This window comes from Rhinolophus sinicus, chromosome 16, assembly GCF_057876585.1.
Source record: "Rhinolophus sinicus isolate RSI-liver-muscle chromosome 16, RSI-T2T, whole genome shotgun sequence".
Lineage (NCBI taxonomy): Eukaryota > Metazoa > Chordata > Mammalia > Chiroptera > Rhinolophidae > Rhinolophus > Rhinolophus sinicus.
In genome coordinates this window covers 18066463-18090490 of record NC_142516.1, presented here as the reverse complement: position 1 = coordinate 18090490, position 24028 = coordinate 18066463, and the positions used below count along the sequence as shown (strand labels likewise).

The following is a 24028-nucleotide window of genomic DNA, read 5'->3' as shown; positions in this document are numbered from 1 at the left end:
TGGGTCGTTGATGACCTGTCTAACCCCTCCCAGAAACAAGTACCCAGAGTTTTTTTCCTCTTTTCTAGCTTTTTGAAAACAAAACAATCCTATTTTATACTATTGTGGAATAAATTGAACTGTGATTTATGTTTAATAATTTGCATAGCCAATTTCACATGTAGAAGACAGTTCTATTACATTTCCAGCACATAACATTTTTCACTTCTGGGGAAAAGCTGGGTTACTCATGTCTCCACCCCAGCGTTGTCTCCCCTCCCCCCCACCTCACCCCCTGTTACACTAATGACGACAATGCACAGTCAAGACATGGGCTTTCAGGAGCCTACAGTATGGTTTTTATTTGAACCCAGGTCTCTTGGCCCGGCCTGCCCAAGGTGGAGCCCGCAGCCTCCCTGCCGCCTTCTGGCCTGTGGACCTCTGGCCTTGGACTGGTCAGTTGGAGAAGCGCAGCAGTTCCTCATCCCCTGTGGACAGAGAGAAGCTCAGGGATCAGGTGTGAGGCTTTCCTGAGGGTCTATGGGAGGGGACCATCGGGAGGGGTTGCCCCATGGAGGAAGAAAGGCAGTTTGGGCTGCATTGAAGCCTGAAACTTCCACTTGCTGAATGACTTGTGCGTCCAAATGCGCTATCTCCAAAGTGCATTCCACAGAGTGATCTGATGTTTTGCTTCTTCTGATTTACTTTAGGTGCCATTTTCCAGTGGGGAGATAAGGTACAGAAATCTTAAATGGCTGCTGTTCTCTGGAATGCTATTACTGGTCTCAGTGTAGCACCACCCTCATTATCAGAAACAGCTGCCGCTAGCTGAGTCCTACCTGTGCTAGGCACTGTGAAGTCTGGGAAGTAAGTACTTTGTCCCATTTTACAAAAGAGAAAACAGGCTCAGATTGGCACTTGCCCAGTGTGGCCAGCCTGGGTGTGGCAGCACCAAAATTAGAGCCCAGCTCTGGTGGCTCTTCAGCCTGCCCTACACACCCTCTGCTGGTGCCTGCCCAGCCCTTCCCCACATACCCCATCCCAGCTTGGGTAAGGCCTAGGGCTTGGCCCCATTTTACAGATGGGAAGCTGAGGTCCAGAGAGGGATGGGCTGGTCACCTGGTACAGAGTGCAGAACTCAGCTCTCCAGACCTCCACCCTCTACCAGGGCTCTCCTACCTGGACCCCAACAGCCCCTTGGCCCAGTCTGGCATCCCGCAAAGCCACCTACCATCTCCAGGGACACCACAGTATTCCTTGCACTCCTTCTCCGAGTAGAACTTGTTGCCGTTGCCTTGGCAGCCCCCATAGGTGAAAAGGATGCACTTCCCCTGTACAGCATCAAATGCCCAGAGCTGGACGGAGCCTTGACAGGGGCCGTGGACTATGGGGAGATTGCAGGCCGCTGTGGAGTGGAGGGGAGGCACACAGCATTAGTAATCCTTATGATTGGCTGACCTGAGGCAAAGGGCCTGAACTAGGGGACCCTCCTCATCTAGGCCACCTAATCCCTCTCTTCTAGACTGGGAAACACAGGCCCATGAGAAGAAATAACTTTCCTAGGGTCACTCATATGCAAATGTGCAATTCCTATGACTTCAGGAAACTTGCCCTGCAAATCCACCACTAGAACATCCTCTCTTAGCTACCTGTTCAGTTGGCAAGTGGTTTGTTGGGAGGGCAGCATTGTGAGGTACGGCATGCACAGAGGGGAAGGGCAGGCACTCACCCACAGTTCGGCAGGTCTGTAGACACTCCTTCTCTGAGTTGAAGTTGTTGCCATTGCCCAGGCAGCCGCCATATTGGAAAGTCTCGCAGGCCATGGACGTGCCATTATAGAAATACTTCTTGACCATCCCCAAGCAAGGACCTTCTGCGTAGCCTAGCTGGCAGGAATCTGGGGAAGGGCATAACAGCAGCACTTACTGAGTGCTTATTGTGTATCTGTCACCAGGCTGGACACTTGCCATGCATCATCTCGTTTAGTTTTCATCTCTGTCCTAAGAGGAAGGATTATCAACTCATTTTATAGATGAGGAAATTGACCCTCTGAGAGGTTAAGTGACTTGCTCAGGGTCACATAGAGCTGAGATCCAAAACCATGGCTGTTGGATTCTATAATCAATGCTCATTCCACTCTATAACATGGGGAGTTACTAGTGACCCACAGACACACCATCCCCTGTGTTGATCTTGTTTATCCAGAAACTGTAATAATAGTAGTTGATACATTCATCAGCACCCATGCCAGCCAACCTGACCTCTTCACTGAGGTCCCACCCCCGTGCCTTGGCTCTCATTGTTCCTTCCCATGAAATGCATTCCTCCATAAAACCCCACCTGGGTACCTGGACACAGCAGGAGTTCCCCTTCATCTGTAGTCTTCCTTGATCCCCTCACCCCTCCAGCCTCTGAGTTCCCCCAGCCTGTTAGCTGACCCTCCCTTTTGGGTCCATTACTTTCTTCCTTGACTGCCTCTCCTACTAGACCAGAACTTCCAAAAAGACACAGATGGTTTGTTTCCATGACCAAAGCGCCCGGCACAAGGTCTGGGGTGGAGCAGGGATCAGTGTTTGCTGAGTGAGTGGGAGCGTGAGTTCGTAAACAACTACACAAAGCATCCTTGTGTCCTTTCCCCCACCTGTTCCCACAAGAGCCATGATGGTCAGCTCAGCAGGCTGTTATCCCATTGTGTAGACGAGGAAACCAAGACTAGGAGACCACACAGTGATGCAGACAGGGCAAGGACTGGCTTCTCATCGTGGAGCTAAGAGTCCCTAAGCTTAGGGACCATGCCTTATCTCCTCTCCCCTCACAATCCCTGTCACGGGACAGAGTACTTGATTTGCCTTTTCTAGACCCAATCCTTAAGTCTAGCAGAAAAATAAGAGAGACTTCATGGTTGTGAAGGCAGCCAGGGGGAGCCAGCCCTGAGTTCTCTCTCTCTCTCTCTCTCTCTCTCTCTCTCTCTCTCTCTCTCTCTCTCTCTCGTCACGCAGAAGGGGGTGAAAAGGCTAGTGATCATTACCTTCTTTCTTCTTTAAATCAGTCACTAGTTGCCCAGCCCCCGATCCTTCCTCTTCCTGGGGCAGCACAGCCCGCCGGGCTCTCTAGGGGGAAGAAAGAAAAGAAGCTGTTGCAGGGACCTTGCTACTATTGCTCACATGTACCCCTGGAATACATAACTAAACCGTCTACTTCAGGAATCAAGGTGGAAACAGAAGCACAGCTACTACACCGACTAATGGACTGTTTCCCCAAACACTTCAAGCTGAATTCCAAAATGGGCATCACAGGACAGATTTCCGGGATGGAAGGGAAAATTGGCACCTCGAGGTATAACAATACGTACATATCCAACTTCCAGTTGAAATGCCAAAAGAACAAAATAATGGAAAACAACCTACCCCAGAGTTGGAAACCAGAGGAGGGCAGCACTCCCATGTTAGAAACTTAAAGGCAGTTTTACGCAACAGAGTATGGGTGTCACTGGTTTGCAGGAAGGGATGCCAACAAAGGAAGCTGCTTGCAGAGGAAAAGCTTTCTACAGAGGAAGGAGAAGGAGCCTGAGACTGACCCTAACACTTCTAACTGTAGTGTTGGGACTGCAGAGCAAGGACTGCCGGAGCTGTCAAAAGTGTCTCTGAGTATAGAGTTCCCTGTGGCAGGATCCCAGGGTAACAAGAAGGGGTGAACAGGGAAATGCCAGCTACCAGGCAGTCTTCCTGCACACTGGGGCGACCTGGAATCTGCAAAAGTAAAACTATAGTAGCTTTCAACTTTCCCCTTCTCCTTTTAAGGTGCAACTGAAAGGTGTGATTAGGGATTCCACTGCCTGCCAGAACCCGTCTCAGTGGTTGCATATAAGCCTTCCTTGGTGAGAAGAAGGAAAAGGGGAAAATCATGGGACAAGTTAAATAACGCAGATGCTCAAAAGAATCAGACTGGGCTGGAGAAATAGTCCCACTAAACACAGGATGACAGTAAGAAACAGGAGAAAATTTAAATCATCAGTGAAATTCAAGATGACATCGCATCAATATAACGTAACTCAACAGTTACGAAAATGAATAATACAAGAGGAGCAGAAAGTTATTGGAGGTGGAAAAGATTTTGTTGAATTTAACCACACAGTAGAGATAATAAACTGCAGTTTAGAGATTATAAGAAAGAAATTCACATACTCGGAGTTTTAGAAGGAGAGGCAATCAGCATAGAAATAATAGAAGAAAACTTTTCCCAGTTGTAGAAAGACTTGAGTTGTCCAATTATAAGAGCTCAAGGGCAATGAGGCAAAATTAATGAAGAGCCCCACCTAGACCTTTCCTAGAGACAAAGCGTAAAGAGCCCAGTGGCCCTCAGAGTAAATTAATGATATTTAATGCCCGAAGCTGCAGAGCACTAGCTGAGGTTGTGAGAGGGAAAAGGTTGTAACCTAGGGATGCTTCACTCCTCTAAGCTATTGCCCATATGTTATAAACCCAGAAAGATATTCTCAGACATGCAAGGATCGAGTTTTCCACCCATGTATCTTTCCAGAAAAATTATTTATAGAAATATCCCCACCAATTGAGAAAGAATATAAATACAAAAAAAAATAAATAAATAAAAATGATGTGATAGCAAAGAAATGATGGTAAATATAAAGCCAATAAAATATAGAGTTGAGGTCACATTATTGTTAAAGTGGTCATACAATTCAATGTCAGTGTTAAAAATAATTCTCAAAAAAAAAAGGTGGACAATATAAACATCAGTCTCAGATTCCATCCACAAAAACGGGGATGTGGGAAGCACGGAAGGAAGAAAAGGAAATGTGCTCCATTTCTCTCTTTCCCAAGTGGTGTCATTAGTTATTGTTTCATTCTTCACATTGATAAGGAATCAATTCCACTGAGATCTGGATTAAGATGGAAGATTGATATGTCCCTCAAAATTGCCCTCTTCAATACCTAACGATTAGCAAACAGTTCAGAAATACGAGCCCCCAAATGTTCATCAACATCACTCAAGCAAGGAGAGGGGCATAATTTAAAGCAAAAACTGATACTGTCGGTGAAGGAAAGAAATCAGATATTCTGGAGCTGAATAGGGTGGCAGCAAGGTTCAATTCCTAACCCTGTTCTCCAACTCCCAGTCCTGGAAAGTCATCAAATTCCTGACAACCCTCCCTAATCCTGAGATTCCCAAATCCTGAGAGAAAAAAATTGAGGGGAACCTTATCTTTTTCCACTTCTGACAGAAGAGCAGTAAGAATGACAAGAGGGAAGAAAAAGGAAAATAGTCTAGAGGTTGACTCTAAGTGAAGGTTCTGGAGCGACATGATCTAATGTTCGGGGTGTTGCCATGGGACAGCTGTACATTGCTGCCAGCCCCAACCAAGTGGAAGGAAGCCCACAGAGGATATTTAGCAGCCCTTCAAAAGAGAGAGCAAAATGAGACTATTCCAAACAACCTTGGACTTCAGAAAGTGGATGGGATACAAAATACCCAGACCTTACGCTAAATTGGGATGGGAGGGGACTAGGCTCAAATTTAGTGGGGAAAGGGCCACGCAGTAAATGAAACTCCCCACCCCACCATAGCAGTTCAAACAGAAAGTGTGGCTAAAACTGACTAAGCAGGAGCAAGACAAAAGGAAATGATACAGAAACCATCCAGCTCCACTTCAGAAATAAATGAAAAAATAGCCTGAACTAGAGAAAGCCCAATGGTCGTGAACTGCCTAGACTTCCGCTCTGGAACGGACTTACATTCCCAGAGGCCAGAAGTGCGGCTGTTGACAGCCCTCAGCTATCAGCCCCTGCTCAGCAAAGGGAAGCCCTCTAGCTCAAGGTCGTGTGTCCTTCCCAGACTGATCAACATGGGGGTATCAAGACCCCGCCCCTCAGCACCATTGGGACAACTCAGAACAGTCCTCCTGGTTCCAGAACTCCCTAGAGGTTTAGCTGAGGCATTGTGACCGCATTGCAGCACTACGTCTCCCACTGCTCACTCCTCCCTTCATCCTTTCCCTTCCACAAGTGCTGATCGAGGGCATCCCACCTGTGACACCAACTGAGGAGACAACATAACTCAAGGAGCAGAAGGAAATTCCTCAGTGGCCTCAAGCTATAGAATGACTTAATAAGAACATGCATTTATTAAAACAAGACTCAAAGATGAAATGGTAAACAACAGAATAAGATGAAAAGAGAGAACCCAGGCCCCGATAAACAAATTGAGAACCAAAACAACATAACGTCAGAGCAAGTGAATAAATGAGAAATCGTAAGGAACAAAATGGATGCTGCTAAATGGAGTGACTGTCATGAAAGAAAGACTGGTGAGAAGTCCAGTGAATACCGATGAAAGTAATTTGGGAGAAGCTAGTACATGGGGAAGACAAAGATGGCTGCAGGATGAACAAGTGTTCCTGACGTACTGAAACCCAACAAAAGGAATGGAGGATGGATTCCATATGGTGCAAGAGAGTTCCCTGACATACAGACATAAGGACACCAAGACATGTCCTTATTAAGATGTTGACTTCAGGATAAACTTTGTTCAGGCATCTGGGCAGAAGAAACAAAGTGCTTACAAGAGAAAGAAATATCAGGCTGGCCTCCAGCTTCCCACAGTGATAATCAGTGCCCGAGAACAGTGGAAAAATGCATATGAAGCTTCCTCTGAGGGCAAGAAAACATGACCCAAGAGTATGACACCCACGCAAAACGTCATTCAAGTATGAAAGATGCAGGCGGACATTCACAAGCAGGAAAGAATTCAGGGATTAAACCATTCAGGAACCCTCCTCGAAAACACCCCGGGTAAAGAAATGGCACAATTCAAAGATTAATAGAAATAAATAAGTCGTGAATTGAGACACTGTGGTTATATCCACTAGGGTAAGTGTAGAAGCCACTAAAATACAGAACTACTAAACGTCTCGGAATCAACGACAGAGCAGCGCGGGGATGGTAGCAATATGGACAACGTCAAGGGAAAAGGGGACAGGAGATGCAACAAAGTTTGAGAGGCCTAACATTTGTCTTTCAAATCATAGTGACAATAGATATTCTCTAAAAGCATATCCAGTGATACCAGCCTCTTACATGTTTTGTTTTGTTGTTTTTTAATCTTGAATTTACTTAGAGCATTCTTTAGGAAATGAATCTCTCGTGGTAAAGGAATATCTACTTGAAGTTCAAGAAGTTCACTTTGTTGTTTTAAAAATTCAAATAAAACTACAATAAAAGCTTTTAAAAATTGCAAATAGTTCCCGTAATATATCTATAATATATCATGGAATAGCAGTATATCTAAATCTGTGCATCTGTCTATCTAACACCTTCCTTCCATCTGTTCTTCTATCCGTGCATATGCATGTCAAGATTCCTGGAATGATGTGAATGGTGGTAGTTTTTAGGTGGTGGAATTTTTTAAAACCGTATTTTTTATACTTTTCTGCATTGTTTTAATTATTTATAATGAACATAGTTTTATAAAATCACTGGTAATTTTTCTTTAAAAATGTAGAAGCAAACAAATAATATGTTAACACTGTTACTTCTATGTAGGAATAAGGACATGTTTTTTCTTGTGTTGTTTCAATTTTCAAGAATATATTTCTAGGGGGCAGCCAGTTAGCTCAGTTGGTTGCTCTTAACAGTAAGGTTGCCGGTTCAATCCCCACAGGGTCCACTGTGAGCTGCTCTCTCCACAACTAGATTGAAACAACTACTTAGCCTTTAGCTGATGGGTCCTGGAAAAACACAAATAAATAAAAGGAAAAAAAGAATATATTTCTGAATAGATTTTTATATATAATTATACATACACATATATATACACACAATCAGTAGAATAAATTAGAACATATAATTTTCAAATAATCATAGAAAAAAAATGAATAAAGCTTAATCAAAAAGCAGGAAAATAAAACAGAAGAGTAAGGAAGCCCAAAAAATCAAAAAGCAGCATAGGAGAAGAGGTGGTTTGGGAAGTTGCTTGCTCTCGGGTTTGCTGTTTTTTAGAAAGATCAATTAATTTTATTTTCCGTATTGAGTATTGACTATTGTTATTTCAGTAAGTGTATTACTGCTTTTAGGTACTATGCTAAAAGGCCTTTTCTAGCATTTGGCTGAATTCTAGCACCTGGAAGGTAAGTATAATTAGCCCATTTCACAGATGAGGAGAGTGAGGTCCAGATGGAGCAGCAACTAGCCTAAATGACAGAACCGAGAACGAGTCCAGGTGGGTCTCATTACAAAACCAATGCCCCTTCCTGTCTTCCCTCAACCCTTCTCAATGACCCCACCTACCACCACAGCGGGACCTAAGCAAGGGCAGCAAAATTCAAGTGGGCAGGGAGGGGATGGAGTGGAGAAAAGAGGTACTCACTGCTGGTAGAGTGGGCTCTGGTTCCTGCTCTCCAGGGACACACTCTCCTAGATCAGAGGACAGGAGACAGAGGTGAAACAGAGGACCTCTCTTGGAGGGCATTTCGCTGGGAACTGTCTTGTGCATTAGCCCACTTCATAAATGGCTCCACCCACATGGCTTGCCGAAGGTCATTCATTGGAAAAGAAAGAGACTGGTGGCTGCACCATCACCGCCATTTGTGTCAGCTCTGCCCCACCACCAGCGTTTCTCATCAGCCCCATCACAAGAACAGCAATGACTAAAATTTGTTGGGCACTAAGTAGACACCAGGCACAGCGCTATGGTATTGAATGGCTTTATCTCATTGACTCCTCACAGCAACTTACAAGGGAGGCATTATTATCCCCATTTTACAGATGAAGAAAACGAGGCTCTGGAAGGTTGACCAGCCAGAAGACACAGAGCTCAGTGTGAACCTAGGTGCCGTAAGTCTGGAGCTCATGCTCTTAACCCCAACACTCTGTTGCCTCCTATGAGGTACTTATGGATTTGGATATAACCTCACTCAGACACGTGGAAGTAGAGTGGACACTGAATTGGTTCTAGTCTGGGCTCTGCCAGGTACACAATGTGTGACTTGGAGCAAATCCAGGGGCCCCAGCTGCCTTCTCTGTAAAGAAGGAAAGGGGACTGTAGCCCTGCTTATCTCAGAGGGTTACAAGAAAGACCCAGTTCTCTGGGCCGTAAAGGATGAGGAGGGCACACAAAGGTGAGGTGGGGTGGGGGTGCCGTTTACCTCTTTTATCCACTGTGAAGGTAGTGTTCTCGGGGATGCCCACACTCAGGGCAAAATCCCTGAACTCCTGCAGCAGGCTTTCCCGGAGCTGAGGCCTCCGCCCTGCCAGTGGGAAGCAGAGAAGACGCCTAGAACCACAAGTGCCTGGGCTGGCAAGGCCTGAGAGGGTTTCGCCCAGTGTTTTTTATTTAGGGGAAGTTTGAAGACTATTGGCCCAATTTGATCTCTTCTATACCCTTAGGGAAAGATCATCTCCAGAAGAGGAAGCAGTGTCCCCTTCCCGGCCCCGACCCAGGGGTCCCAACTCCCCACACAGGGCTCTTTCCCTTCCAGGTTCCTTGAAGGGCCTGGAGGCTCTGGAATTCTCTGGGCCTGGAATTTTAGGGATCAAAAGAAGAGGTTTCTGCCTCAAACGGGAAACTGAGCTCTACCTCCTCCAAGAAGAGTAAAGGTTCTCACCTTTCCTTTAAGTGAAGTTTTGTCAGAAGAAAAAAGCAAAACTCCCTGTTCCTCCCCACTCCACTATCCCTACGTCACTGGTCTCCTGCCACCCCCAACTCCAATGAGCTTATCTGGTTCCAGGCCTTTACCATAAAGCATGGCGGTAATGCTGTGTCCATAGCGGGGGCTGAATTTCTTGGTCAGAATAATAGCATACTCGTCGTAGTTGGTGTAGACCACATAGGACTCTAGGGTGAGGTTCCATTCTGCGTGGGAGATGCAGGAAGCAAAAGGGCTCAGTGGTCAGAAGGCTCCTCTAGCCTGAGATCGTTCACCTGTTTACCCACACATCGTCTGTTCAGCCATCCTGTCCGCCCATCTCTCTGCATACTTGTTTATCTATCCATCCATCTTCAGTCTCTCTCTATCCATCCATCTCCTCCATGTATTCATCATTAATTCATCCACCATCATTCCATCCATCCATCCTCCCCACATATCAATCCATAAATTCATCCATTTTCCTTCTTCACTCCGTCCTTTCTTCCTTCCTTCTTTCCCTCCCTTCTTCTTTCCTCCATCCATTAAACCATCTAGTTTATCTATTAGATGTCTGATTAACTCACTTACCTGCCATCTATACATGTATTCGTGTACCAATCACTTGTTCGTTCTCGTATTTATTTATCCAACCATCCATCTACCCAAACATTCATATATGTTCAACCCCTAACACAATCGTTTGACACATAGAGCGTACTCAATAAACATGTGCTGGACAAATGAGTAAATTCGTGTCCAAGTCTCTCTGTCATGAAGCACCATACACATTGTGCATGGTAGATGCTCAGCACATTTTTATCGGCTGATTGCTGATGCCTAATATGAAAACTGATGAAATCTTGATGTTCTCCTCAGCTTTCATACCATCACTCTAATTCTGGGTGTGCACGTGCAAAAGAGGGGGAGGGAAGAGAGGAAGAGGGAGAGAGAGAGAGAGAGACAGAGAAGAGAGACAAGAGGAATTTTGGAGGAAGGCTAGATGACATCTCAGAAATATGGGAGGAAAGGTTATAGTCTCATGAGCTGAGACAGAAGGAAAGAGAGCTTAAGACGTCAAGGTATTTTTTAGCAAAGGAGAAAACTGGATGTCTCCTTCGACTCAACTTACTTGGTTTCTGATGGAGGAACTTTCCATTAATGTCTGCTTTCTCATAAGTTTCATAGCTCTCCTCACAGAAGCCATTTCTGGAAATGAACAAGCGGAAAGAAAGGTAAATTCTGGTACAGACCATGGTCCTGACACCCCACTCTCCCGCCGGGTCCTTCCCAAATGTATTATTACTATCATTATTATTATTTTGGAAAGTAACACTTTCAAATATCTTGTTTCACCTTCACACCAGGCCTTGGAGGCACCCATTTGACCTATGAGGGAACAGAGGGACAGAGGAAACAGGGCCTTGTCCATGCGATCCTTGGCAAATCAGCACTAAACATCAGCTCCTTAACCAATTCTGCACATTATACTGAAGCTCTGGGGAATCAGAGTGTTTCCATTAATTAACGTATTCATTCATTTATTACTCTGTTCATCTGTGAAATGGGGATAATGATAGTTTCTAACTCACAAAGGACCAAATGAGGTAGCACTATGCACATCTTCACTGTTATTGTTACGGTGAATATGCTTTAGCTAATGAACATTGAGCAGCATCTCTGTGCCAGGCCCTGTGCTATGTGCTGGGAATACAGGGGAGGGCAAGACAGACCCTGTCCCCTCATGGAGCTTACAATGACGTGGGGAGGTGGGCAGGCCAGAGGCAGAGGCAGTCAGTGTGCCATGTGGGAGGGAAGCACAAGGGGCGCCAAGAGCACAAAGGAAGGCATGTGACCTGAACTTGGGCCAGGGAGTGCTTCCTGGACGAAGTGACATAGAACCCGAGTCCTAAAGATGCATAGGAATTAGCCCAGGGAAGTGGGGAGAGGTTTTCCCGGTAGAAGGAACATACAATGCGAAGGCCGAAAGGTACAAGAGGATGGAGGAACTGAAAGGTCCACTTGGGTGGTTCACAGAGTACATGGGAAACAGTGGGGCAGGGAATGGTGACTTCTGAGAGGGACCTGGAAGGCCACGTCAAAGGGGTTGAATTTTATTTCCAAGGGCAATAGGGAGCTATGGAAAGATTCAAGCAGATTTGAGTTTTTGAAAGGTCTTTCTGGTTGCTGAGTGAAAAATGGATTGGATGGAAGGTTAGAGGTAGGGGAAAATGTCGAGAGGCTGTTATACACAACCAGTGAAGAAATGAAGGTGGCTTGGACCGAGGTGGTGGTGGGGAAGAGGGGAGACGTGAACGGATGGGCAGGAGTTAGGAAGAGATGGATGGGACTTGATGATGGGTTGGATGGCTCATGACAGCAGAGAGAGGCATCTAGGCCACCTGCTCCTGCCCAGGTTTCCAGGTTGGGTCCCTGGCAGGTAGAAGTGCCCTTCCTGAGCGAAGGGATGGCCAAGGAGCAAGAGCAGGTTGGCAAGCAGGCATCGTGTTGGGGGCCTTGTCCTTGAGGTACAGATGGGACGGTTAGAAAGGGAAGTCCGGGGGCAGCAGAGCAGAGAGAGCTGGGGCTCACAGGGGAGGGCCTGCCTGGAAGGGGCGGTCTGTAACTTCCAGGATGGGGTCCCTCTTGCGCCTCCCACCCCATCCCCAAGCTCACATCCAACGGGTGCTGGTCGTGTTCATCTGCGTCTCCGTCGCTCCCTCTCTCAGCGTCAGCATGCTTACGGTCAGCCTGTCGGGGAACCTCGACAGCCATGGGCAGGTGGTGGCCGCGACCACGCCGAACCATTTCCCGTAGAACTAGGAGGCAGCCACAGCCCTGAGGATCTGGATTCGCCTCAGACCTCAAAGAAGACTTGACGGAGACACCTGCTCCCCTCCCTCCTCAATGGCTAACCCTTTTAAGTGATAATGTCTTACAGCTCATTGGAGGCCACACAGCTTTCAGGGAGACAGAAGCCTAATGGTGGAACCGGGGGCGTGAGCAAGCTTAGGAGGATGTGCAGACGGGGTCGCACCCACCAGCAGAAGGCCTGACTGTGCTGCTCACGGGGACGGGGTCCAAACCCTGTGCCCTACACTCATCATCAACCTCTTCTCTGATAAGAGCAGCAGCCCTGCCTTTCACTCTTCTGCGACAGCGTGCTCACCGCCTCACAAGCAGCCCCTGACTCCTTGTTAGCACGTGGCTCCTTTCCTCGAGCTGATGCAGGACAAGCTGCCTCCTTTCTCCTGACTGCACATCTGAGAGTTGGGGGCTCTCATACCCCCAACTCTGACCCTCCGCCATCCCAGACCACGCCCAGGGCCCTGCCCCTCACCACCCCTCTACCCGTCACGCGAACTTGTCCCTGAAAGTCAACAAATTCCATCCCAGTATGACTGGGAGCCCCTCATACTGAAGTGGAGCCTGAGCCTTAAGTGGACAAGGTCCTGTTCAAGGTCACCCAGGGATTTGGGGCAGAGCTGGGGCTGGAATGCCGTCCTGGGACGCCCCCCACACAAAGTCCCTCTCATTCCCACCAGTCCTGACTTCTGTCCTGCTTCTCTCCTCCCCATAATACCACAGGCCACCCCTCGCCTGTGAGGGTAGAGGACCCAGGACGAGATAACGGAGACGTGGGGAGAGGTGAGTAGTTTAAAGGGTGAGGGCTGGGGTGGGGGCGGGGATCAGGCAGAGTCATGACAAGCTAGGCAGGTGTGTGTGTGTGTGTGTGTGTGTGTGTGTGTGTGTGTGTGTGTGTGTGTGGCGGTGGGGTGGCGGGGGTCTGCAAGGGCAGCAGTCAGGACAAAGTCTTCTCCGGGGTGGGTTCTAATCAAAGTGTGGATTCCCCTTGGAGCCTGAGAGGGCAGATTTAAACGTGAGGACATTTGACTCAGAATCAGACAAGAGTCCCAAAGAATGGCAGATGCGTAGAGTTGTTACTTCAACAAAACCCTGACGGTCTGAGCAGGAAGGGCCTTTAGGGACCCAACCCTGGAGTTCCAGGTGGGGAGACAGAGACCCCGCGGCAGTCAGGACTTGCCCCCCCAGCAAAGCCCAGCTGCACAGACACCCGCCATCACCCCCAGAGAGGCCAGTCTTACCCTAGAGATGTTAAAGTTCTCCTTCACTTGGATGTTTCCTGGCAGTGTTGGCACAGGGTTGGCACTCACCACCAGGCAGGCGGTCAGCAGCAGAAGTGGGGCCCCGAGACTTGGCATGGCTCTGGCTCTTGAACCTCAGTCTGGGGACAGAGATACTCCCTGCCTGAGGCAGCTGCAAACAGGCCGGGGAAGGGGCCTGCCGTTTGTAGGTGACCTTGGTGTTTGCCCTGCTTAGCCAGGACCAATCAGGACCCCAAGGCCAGGTGTGATCGATCCCTTGTAGGGCCCTGGCTGGGGTCAGTGGTCCGAAGGGGCCAGCGTGTCTGTTTCAGAGAAGGCATTGGCCAAACACGACAGGACCCAGATGCAGCCCTGGCTAGCTTCACCCCCAGAAGGTTTCCCCGAAGCCTTCTCACCTATCACGGGGTGGCGTGTGAGGACGGGGTACATGGGTAGCCCTGGCCTTTCCTGCTGAGTCATTCCACCCGGACTTCACACTCCTGTGAGACAGCAGCACAAGCCTGATTGGGTCTGTTTCTCACATGAGAAAACTGAAGCTTAGGGAGAGGAAGTGCCTCACCAGAGACCACCGGGAAATCTATGCCAACGCCAAGACTGGATTCAGGCATCCTGTCTCCAGACTTCCTTCTCTCACCCCAGCCCTGGCAAATAATAGTAGAAATCACGATGATTATAATAACGGCTTCTGTTCACTGAGTGCCTGCTATGCGCCAGCTCTGTTCCAGCACTTTACACTTACCACAGAAGTGAATTCAATCCCCACAACTACCCCATAAAGTAGGTGCGACTTTCCCCCTTACAGACAGGGAATTTGAGTCTCAAGAGGTAAAGGACTTGCCTAGGGTCTCGCCTCTGGGAAGTGGCATTGCCGGGGGAGGCAGCATTTGGTGTGGTTGAGCGCATGGACTCGGGAGCCAGACTGCCTTCTGTGCCTGTCACCCGCTGTCTAGCCTTGGGCGAGTGATGTTTCCTCTCTGTTTCTTGGTTTCCTCAACTGTAAATGGGGATAATAATAGTTCATAGTATTGTTGTGAAGGCTAAAGGAGTTAACACTTATAAGGAAAGCATATGGAGAGCACCTAACACATAGTAAGAGCTGAATATGCTTGTAGCAGGTTAAATGGTGTCCCCCCAAATTCATGTGCACCCAGAACTCAGAACATGATCTTACGTACAGACGTGATGAATTAAAGTGAGGGCATACTGGATGAGGTGGGCCCTAAGTCCAGTGACGAGTGTCTTCATAAGGGAAGTGGGAGGGAGATTCCGACAGGGACCCAGACACGCAGGGAAGATGAGCCTGTGAAAACCGAGGCTGGGACTGGAGTGAGGCAGCTGCAAGTCACGGGACGCCAGGGACGGTGGCAGCCACCAGACGCCAGGCAGGCGAGGAAGGATTCTTCCCTTTGACCTTCAGGAGGAACAGGGCCCTGATCGCAACGTGGAGTCGGACTGCTAACTTCCAGAACTGGGAGAGAATCAATTTATGTTGTTTTAAGCTACCCAGTTTGCGGTTTTTTTTGTTTCTTTTATTTTTCATGATACTTTTTAAGCAACCTTAGGAAACCATATGGCATTCGTTAAACTAAACATTTAAGAGAATTTTTAAAAACCCAGGTCTGTTTATCTGCAAAGCTCACACTCTTGCTAGGGAGGCCGCAGGCCCTCTCCACGGCTCTTGGCATGGAGTGCTCTACACACACACCAGCCTCCCTGCTACAGCTGGGAATGACCCCCTTCAGACAGGAGGTTCCAAAACCAAGATCCTTGCTCGTGTGAGAATCCAGGAGTTCCCCCCACGGTCAGTAAGACCAACAAATGGTGTGTCACGTCCCTTCTGTAAGAGCCACACAACACATGTACCTTGCACCAGTATCAGGAACAAGTGTGTCTCTGTCCATCATAAGTGAGTGTATTTCCTTTGCTCCGACACTGAGAGTTTGGCTACTGATGGCATCTCCTTTTTGTTTGGCTTCCAGGAAGCTCAAAGCCATGTGACAAGTTTAATCACAGCAACCATATTGGCTTAGATTTTGGGGACAATTGTCTTCCCTCTTGTTTACAAAATTTCTCACTCTTTTATGGTTTGGTCAGTGGTGGCAGTAAGGAGGCTTGCAAAGAAGTGAGAGCCGGAAGTTCTGGCTTTGGGGATGGCTTTCCCTTTCTGAGGCCAGTGTTCCTCATCTATAAACAGAAGATAACAGTCCCTATCCTGTCTGCCAAGAGGTTAAGTGAGGCAGTGTGTGTGACAGTATTCCGTAAACTGTCCACTGCCTTACCTGTGTGATGGACTCAAGGTGTATGTCTTTGGAGAAACCAGGCCTGGTATAAGAATGAAAAACTAGCATTGAGTCATTACTAGGAATAGAGCCGCCCTACTAAGGTTGCCTACAGCGTACCATGATGGCTCCTCTGGTCTTCACAGCGTGTCTGCATTATTAGGGCTGTCAACCCCGCTTGCTAATGGGAAGCCCGAGGCACACGGAACCAAGAAGAATCTGGGCCTCTTTGGACAGGACTGTTCATTTAGCCACACAGCCTCTCCTGGGGGAGGGGAGAGGCCAGGGACTGGGCCCCGAATGTTGATCTCTTCTCCTGCCTCTAGGGATGTTTGTTCTCTCGAGATTATTAACCAGCAAGGGAACAAACTCTGCCAAGACCCACTGGACTTTGAGCGGCTTTTTAAAAATTAACCCTGGGCCACTAAGATGGACAGCCAGCAGTGGTAAGAAGCTGCTAACCCCTCTTTCCTCTCTGGCTGTCAGGGTGGGAGGTTGGAGGCTCTGGGGCCCCTGCACTCCTAGGGGTCCCAGGGCTCCAAGAGTCCACAGGAAATGGCCAGGTTCCAGAACCATTTCAAAGGGAGGGGGAGGGCCTGCACCATGTAGGAGGCCTCAGAGCCTCAGAGGTGCCCAGAGCAGTAGGGAATAGAGGCCTCATTTTCAGGTGAAAACACAGGTTCAGGGAGGGAATGGGACTTGTTCAAGATCACCCAGTGTGTGGCCAAGCTGTTGCCCAGGCCTCCTCCCATCACTTATTCATTTGTCCATTCATTCATTCACCAAATATGCACTCTGTGCTTGGTGGTGGGGTTAGGATGGAGAATACGACAGACCTCCCAGAGCTCACTCCTAGTCAGGGTGGGATGGGAAGGAGTGAGGAGAATATGATGAGGCAGGGTGGTCACTGCAGTGATGGGGGAAGCAGAGGCCAGGGGAGGGGAGTCTAACTTGATGAGTAGGAGTTAGCGAGACTAAAGTGCATGGGGTGCATGAGGGAGGAGGGTGGTCCAGACAGAGGGAACAGCAACTGCAAAGGCTTAGAGGACGAAGAGGGAGAGAGAAAAATGCATTTGGAATGCAAACAACCAAAACCCCCAGGTCTGGAACTTGGGGGACAGAGGAGAGTGGCAAGATGAGGCTGGAGCTGGGGCTGGGCTGAGAAGATCAGACTGATGCCAGGCCAAAGGGTTTGCTCATTGTCTGGCGTGTGCAGAGAGCACGGGCGGTTTTCAGAGGTGAGTGGCCAGTCGGACTCATAATCGGGAGAGATCAATGAGGAGGCAGTGGGAGTGGGAGGCCCAGGGAAACAGCTCCCTCAGAGGTTTTCCAGGAAGAAGGAAGGAGCAGGGGCACTGGGACCTGGTGAGTGGAGCAGCAAGGACATCAGGACATCGGGCAGAACTGAGACCAAAGGGTGTGCTCAGGGCTCAAGCCTTCCTCTGCTGACGGTGAAAGGGGATGGCAGGGTGACCTTCCTTCCCTACAAGGAGGTGTCCAGCTGCGGGCCTCACCCCCAAATGCCTGACCTTCCCAGCTCCCTTGAACTTGGAGCCAAAGCCTATCTGTTCATGGCAAAGCAGCGCCCAGGACTCCATGACCAGTGATAAGAGAGGGGATGTCCTCACTGCTCTGAAATTTCTAGGTTTTGTTACTCATTCCCTATCCTTGTCCCAAAGACTAGGGTCCCAGTTCTCGCGCCTTGCTGGGTGACGGTGGGGGCAGTCCTTCCCTCCTTGGCCTCACCTTCCTCATCTAGACCTCCAAATGAGGGTAACAGTAACTCATTTGACAGGGCTGAAATAAGAACTGAATGAGGGACTTTTGTGAAACTGCTCCCCAAGTGTGCACGCGGGAGGGACCGATGTCATCACAGGCACTTAGCACAGCATATAGGAGAAGTACCAGGCGAGGGCTCCATGCAGGCTGCAAAAAGGCGTGAGCAACCCATGTCCACTAGAGGGCAGCAGAGGACTTCCAAAGACCACGGGTTTGCTCACAGATGGCGTCGTCCAGACCAGGAGTCAGAGGCGAGCGCAAAGGCCTATAGGACAGGTCAGACCAGGGCAAGAACCAGCCTTTCTTGCAGAGTTTGCTTCAAGTCCCCAGGTGAGTGTAAAAGATCCGGCTTCTACCTCGCCTATCCCCACCCTGGCTGTAGAGCTGGACGCTTAATAAGAGCTCATAGCTTAGGGGCATAGAAGAATGTTCTTGCTCTTTGGAGAGAGCTTAGCAAATAGTCAATGCTAGCCCTGTGTGGAAGGTGCCCTTCGGTGTTGTCAATTTAGCTCCCTGATTGTGGGAGCCGGTGGCTTAGCCTGGAGAAGCAGAAGATGAGCCTTTTTGGAACTGAGTGTCCTTGAGACCTGTTTGCCCCGTGGACAGAGCTGTGGCCGAGGGTCTGGTTCTCTTTGCACCCCTGAAGGGATTCCAAAGGAATCAACTTCCAAAGGCCTGTCTGCATCCAGGAAGAGGCATGAGCATTTCCTGATCTTTGCAGGCCCGTCTTATCTAAAGCAGGACCTCGGGGCCTGCCTGACGCCTTGCTGACTGAGTTGACCTCACCCAGCATCCTTGCAGGGACTAAAATAGCTCTTTTCTGAAACCACGAGGCAAGCTGGACTCTTATAAAGTCCCACTGGCCTTTCGTCAATGGAGACAAATGACTGTTTCTCAGTCACCTGCGTTGGCTTTTCTGTTGGACGAGAGTCCTGAATGGACACTTCTCTGTGGAAGAAACCTTGTTAAAAAGGAGCTGTAGAGCTGGCTGTCAACAAGTTCGTGAGTCTGTATAACCAGAGTCCACACAGTGATGCATTTCCACTCCTGACAGTACCGGAATGGCAGAATGTTTATGCTGAGAGTCTCCATTAGTAATAAAAATAGTAATTACGAGCAATTATTTAGCACTGACCGTGTGCCAGGCTCTGTCCTAAACAGTTTATATGGATCCACTCTCGCAATCCTCACATCATCCTCTATGAGCACTTAGTAACGTCTCAAAGGGTAAACCAATCATATCCCCACTTTATGGAGGAGGAAACTGAGGTTCAGAGACCCTAACTACCATAACCCAGGTTCCACTTTGTATGTTGGGTGGACTGAGGCTGAGAGTGGGACTTGGTTTGCCAAGGTCTGGAGACCACCCAGAGATCCACCCAGGGCCCTGCCCATCACACAAAGGCTGGACTTCAGGGGTCCACTTCTAATTCTCTTGGTTCCAATGCAGGCTGCCCAGAATCTTGCTTCACTGAGTAGTTTGTAAAGAATTCTTTTGTGAGGGTTCCTCCATGGAGGAAACAGAGCTTGGGAAGTCTCTTCCTCTGCCTCATCAAAGACCTCTACGTGGTCTGGCCTTGCTGGGTTGTGCTGGGCTTCAATGGAGACCAACTTGTCCAGGGAGGCTGCCCCCTGTGCTCAGTGGTTCCTGAGTTGGATAGGAACGGCTCCTCTATTTGCCCTTCCTCTGTGGTCCTACTGGGTGGCATGAGGCATGGTGGTTAAGAGCATCTATTCAGGAGCCAGTCCACCCTGGTAGAAATGCCACGTTTGCCACCTACTATCTGTGTGGCCTTGGGCCAGTTCCCACACTTCTTCTTGCCTTGGTTTCCTCACTGCAGGATGAGGATAATAATAGTTCCTACTTCACAGAGTTGTTGTGAGAAATGAATGACCGATACTGGGAACAATGCTTGGTACCCCAAAAATTTGCTAATTGTTATTTATTCTGCTGATAGCGATTGTCCTGTTCCCTCACATGGCTGGAAGCTCCTTAAGAATAGGGCAGTGGCTCAAGGTCAGGCCAATGTCCCTCATGCTCAGTAGAACAGGTCTGCCCTTCAAGTAGGGACTTAGTGTGACAGGTGAGAGAGTGTGTGATCAGAGCCATGAGCTGAATGAAATTTCTTGAAGAAGACACCTCTGGCCAACTTCCAGAGGTCTTGCTTGATGGCCAGCCAGTGTAGATATCAGTGATGGCAGGGGCTTGTCTGGCTCACATAGTAGGTCTGTTGCAGAACACGCTTAGAACCCAGGTCTCCTCACTCCAGTCCTGGTCTCCAACCACAGCACCGACCCATCTACAAAGTCCAGTAGCTGCTGTTCCTTGTTTCATAGCAAGACCACCTACCTGCCCAACCTTGCCCCACCATATTTGTTTGTTTAAAATAAAGACAAGTCTTTGGAAGCTCAACAAAGAGACAGAAATGGGAAAAGTCATCTAAGAGGACACAAAATATCCTTCAAAGTGGTTAAAATCAACCTGTTGTGTATAAAATTGAATAAACATGAATTTGGAGCAAGTGTGTCTTTAGACAAAGGGAAGAAAGACCCTGAGTGAGGGAAAGCAGGGCACATCTGGGATGCCAGAGAAGGCTGGTATGGCTGAAGCAGACAGAGGGATGGGAGCGAGATGCTCTTGGCAGTAGGAGCTTCACACTCTCACACTGACTTCATCTCTTTGGGTCTAAAGGGGGTTTGGTTGCCCAGATGAGACCTCATAGCCTTTTAAACACAACTATCCATAGCAGTACTCTGCCTGAAGCTCGTGCTGTCCTACCATCCTTTCTGCATTGGCTAAGAGTCAGGGTCCCCAAGGATTTGGAGAACTCAACCAGGGTTCCAACAGCTAGATTTGGCTCTCTAGATTTGTCAGCATTCTAGAAATTCATGGATGGACCTGCAAACTCTGAACATTCCCACCTCCAGCCAAAGATTCCAGAGAATCCCCTCCCAACTTCTATATAATGTTTTAAATTTTCAGAGATCTTTTAGGGATTTGGCATTCTGAGAAATTCCTACCATGCTTCAGGATTTCCAAGTTCTAATGTTCTAATGCCCCCAGTTCTAATGTTCTAAGGTACCAGAGATCTTCTAAATTGGCAGTTCTGGAGAAATACTACCCTATTTCACGGATCCAGAGATCTGCCCCCAAATTTCAGCATTGTGGAAAAGGCCTACAGCTTTTAGGGTTCCAGAAGCATCCCCTGGAATCCAAAAGTTCCCAGTAAGGACCACTGGATTAGAAGCCTTGATGTGTGATTGGGTCCTATGGAATTCCCCCAGGGTTTAGGGTTTAGGGATTCTGGACAAGTGGCAGTTCAAGAGTGAGGATGCTGATTGGGAGATGGACACAGAGCTTATGAGATGGGGCAGTGAAGAATGATTCCTTTGTGTTCTGTATCTATCTCTGGGAAAGTACATGGGGGGGGGGGGTTTGCTGAGCTGGAACTAGGAAACTGGAAAATCGTGGCTGGCTCCAGCAGAGTCATCCAAACACGAATGAATCGGCAACAGCCAGGGTCCCCCTGGGTGGTCCCTGTCCATCCTCCCAAGGCAGTCAGCAAAGCTCTCACACTCAATGCCAGAGGCCTCCCCTGCCTGAGGCTAGAGACCTCCCAGCAAGCAGAGCCATGGGACCAGTGAGTGAGATAAGGGCTCTGGGGAAGGGACGAGCCCCAGCCGATGTGGCATCAAAATTACCTAGAGTAGAAAAAAGTGACTTTATGGCATGAGTCAGGCTCACCCTCCTCCCCGTCTTCAGGTCTCTGCACAAATGTCACCTGCCCAAGAACTTTCCTGACTCCCTGATTTAGAACTACATCTGCCCTGGCAGACGGACCTCACCACTCCATTTTGCTTCGTAGCGTTTATCACTCACTATCTGACATCCCACGTATTTTGCCCATTTTCTTGTTTCTTGTCTGTGTTCCATGAGGGTAAGGATTCTTATGCTTTGTTCAATGCTGGCCCAAAGTGGGTTCTCTAAATATTTGTTGAATTCTTATTTTTTTAAACCCAGGTTGTCAATTGCATCAAATTGTCACGTTGACTACATGTTGCTGTTTGCTAAATCATCTGCAACAGGTAAAGCCTTGTGTGATCCTCTTTGCATGTATCAGTACATTTACTCTCCAGGACCGGCCCATGAGGGGCTACTATTATTGTGTCCGTTCTGCAGATGTGGCCACAGGGGCTCAGAGCAGTTAAGTCACCTGTCCAGGCTCAGTCATGGATAAGTGATGATGTCTGGACTTGAACATGTGTGACTCAGTCTGTGGACTTAACCACAGCTGCCTCTGCCTGGCCCAGCCGCCTGTGGGGTCTGCCGTGCCCCACGTCCCCGCGCTCTGCCTTCGTGGGCACTGGTCTCCCACTCACCACTGTCGAACACCCCACTAATGCTTGGTCACAAGACTTGCCTTTCAATTCCTGGCCACTGGGGACTCCAATCTGGGCTGAGCCTGCCAGGCCCAGCTTCAGGGACCAGCCCTGCCGAGAGACTCAAGTGTCAGAGGCCCTGCAGTGGGGACGCCTGAAGCCGTCGCCTGCCCCAACCCACACAGCATGCTCAAGTGTAGCTTTGCGGCACCTTGCTTTTAGTCTGTGGGTCCTCACTTCTTTGGCGCAAGGGAGGCATAATTAGGGAACATCCCCAGGGCTGTTTTCCAAAGTGGTGGTGGGTAGGAGTGTGCTGGGTCTTTTCTTGCTTGGTTGCACTGGTTAGAGGGGTGGGGACCACAGGATTTGATTTCCTTAGGCCTGTGGGCAAGTCTGAGCACTGTTCCAGATGGTGGCTGCAACCCCTGCCCCAGGGGTGTCCTCAGGCTTCCTGCTACTCCCCAGCTACCCCCTGGCTTGCCCTTCCCTCAGTGTTTCCCAAACCTATGGCTGAGGTTTGCTTGCCCAGGGCCTTCCCCGAGCCCAGGGCCCAGGTCTCAGGGGATTCCCAACTCGAGGCGTGGCTCAGGCACTTCTGGTTGAGGAGTCTCATTCCTCCCCGCACTGCTCATTCTCCGGGTCCCCCTGCCTCCAGCTTACCCTCACCGGTCAGTCCACCTGCCACAGTGGCCAGTGTGACTTAAATGCAAACCTAAGCATGTGACAACTCAAGACCCTTCTGTGGCTCCCCTTTGCCCTTGGGAGGAGCCCAAACTCTGGGTGTGGCCCACAAGGCCATGCACTTCCTGGCCCTGCCCACCTGTGGAACCTCAGGGGTCTATGGGCTTTTGCCTTGGCAGCCCCTCCACCTGCCCTGGTCCAGCTGCTGTTCACCCTCCCTCTGAGCCTTAATCATAACTCCCTTTGGCAAACCTTCCCTGACCCCTCCATAATTCCTGAGTGGGTGACCCTCCTCTGTGCCTCCAGTCCCCCGGGTTTCCCTGTCAAAGCACATGTGTGAGGTTGTAAATGTCAGTCTGTCTGTCCCCCACCTGCTGTGAGCTCCCTGTTCCTTGCCTATCTTGTTCACCACCTTGATTTGTAATGACACCAGTGGTGATTTGGGGATGAGTGAGTGAATGCATGAACCAATGAAGGAATGAGCCATCTGGGTCTCAGTTTTCCTAACTATAAAATGGGAGAGTTAGGTGAGCCTCATGGCTCTTTTTATAATGAGGTCCTTCCACTAGCACCCCCAGTTTCTCGTGTCACGTCTGAACTTCCCCATAATTGTAGACCAACTGCATCCTCCTGGGCACTATACCAGGATTCCTCACCTCTTGGATCCTCGCTGGAGCGCAACAGCACAGAGAGCCATGTCTCCCATCTAACTGACTGAAAACCAGAAAGTGGTCCAGGGAGGCTGCAGGGCTTCCCAGGGTCTCAGAGCGGGTCTGTGGCATCAGAACTCAGGCCTGATGATCCATCCAGCACAGGCCACAGGAAGCTGGTACCCAGAAGCGAGTCCCTAAGTCCACCACCTGCCCCGGCTCAAGGCCAAATCAGTTTTCCTCAGGCCTCCTTCCTGGAGATGCTTACCATTCAATTTCCCCGTGTTTGCCCAATGGCATACAGTAGTTGCTCAATTAAAACTTGTAAATACATGAAAGGAGATGGGAACCTGGACTGTTCCTGATCAAAGTGTCCTTGCCTCCTCTTCCTCAGACTCCCCCGAGACCACCCCCTCCCGTCTGGGATGTCCCCATGGGAAGTGACAGGATTAACCAGACTTGGAGCTGAGGCCTCTCTTTATTGGTATGTATATTTCATCACCTGCTTCTGGT

At 49.1% G+C, this 24028-nt stretch overlaps 1 protein-coding gene and 1 long non-coding RNA gene across 3 annotated transcripts; one reads left to right on the top strand and one right to left on the bottom strand.

Moving 5' to 3' along the window:
* Positions 1–310: 310 nt before the first annotated feature.
* Positions 311–13983, bottom strand: AMBP (alpha-1-microglobulin/bikunin precursor). The gene is made up of 10 exons (XM_019754587.3): positions 13726–13983; positions 12296–12438; positions 10752–10828; positions 9730–9846; positions 9140–9241; positions 8362–8408; positions 3008–3089; positions 1709–1876; positions 1211–1384; positions 311–467 (listed from the first exon to the last, which is right to left on the bottom strand). Exons 1-10 carry the CDS (start codon positions 13840–13842, stop codon positions 436–438), a joined length of 1059 nt encoding a protein of 352 aa, XP_019610146.3. The 5' UTR covers positions 13843–13983; the 3' UTR covers positions 311–435.
* LOC109459794 (uncharacterized) lies at positions 13018–24021 on the top strand. 2 transcript variants are annotated; one of them, XR_012495907.2, is made up of 3 exons: positions 13018–13267; positions 21826–21890; positions 23910–24021. It is a non-coding gene; the product is annotated as an uncharacterized LOC109459794 (long non-coding RNA). The 2 variants fall into 2 exon arrangements; XR_016019496.1 differs by lacking the exon at positions 13018–13267 and adding an exon at positions 15864–16471.
* The last annotated feature ends 7 nt before the right edge of the window (positions 24022–24028 follow it).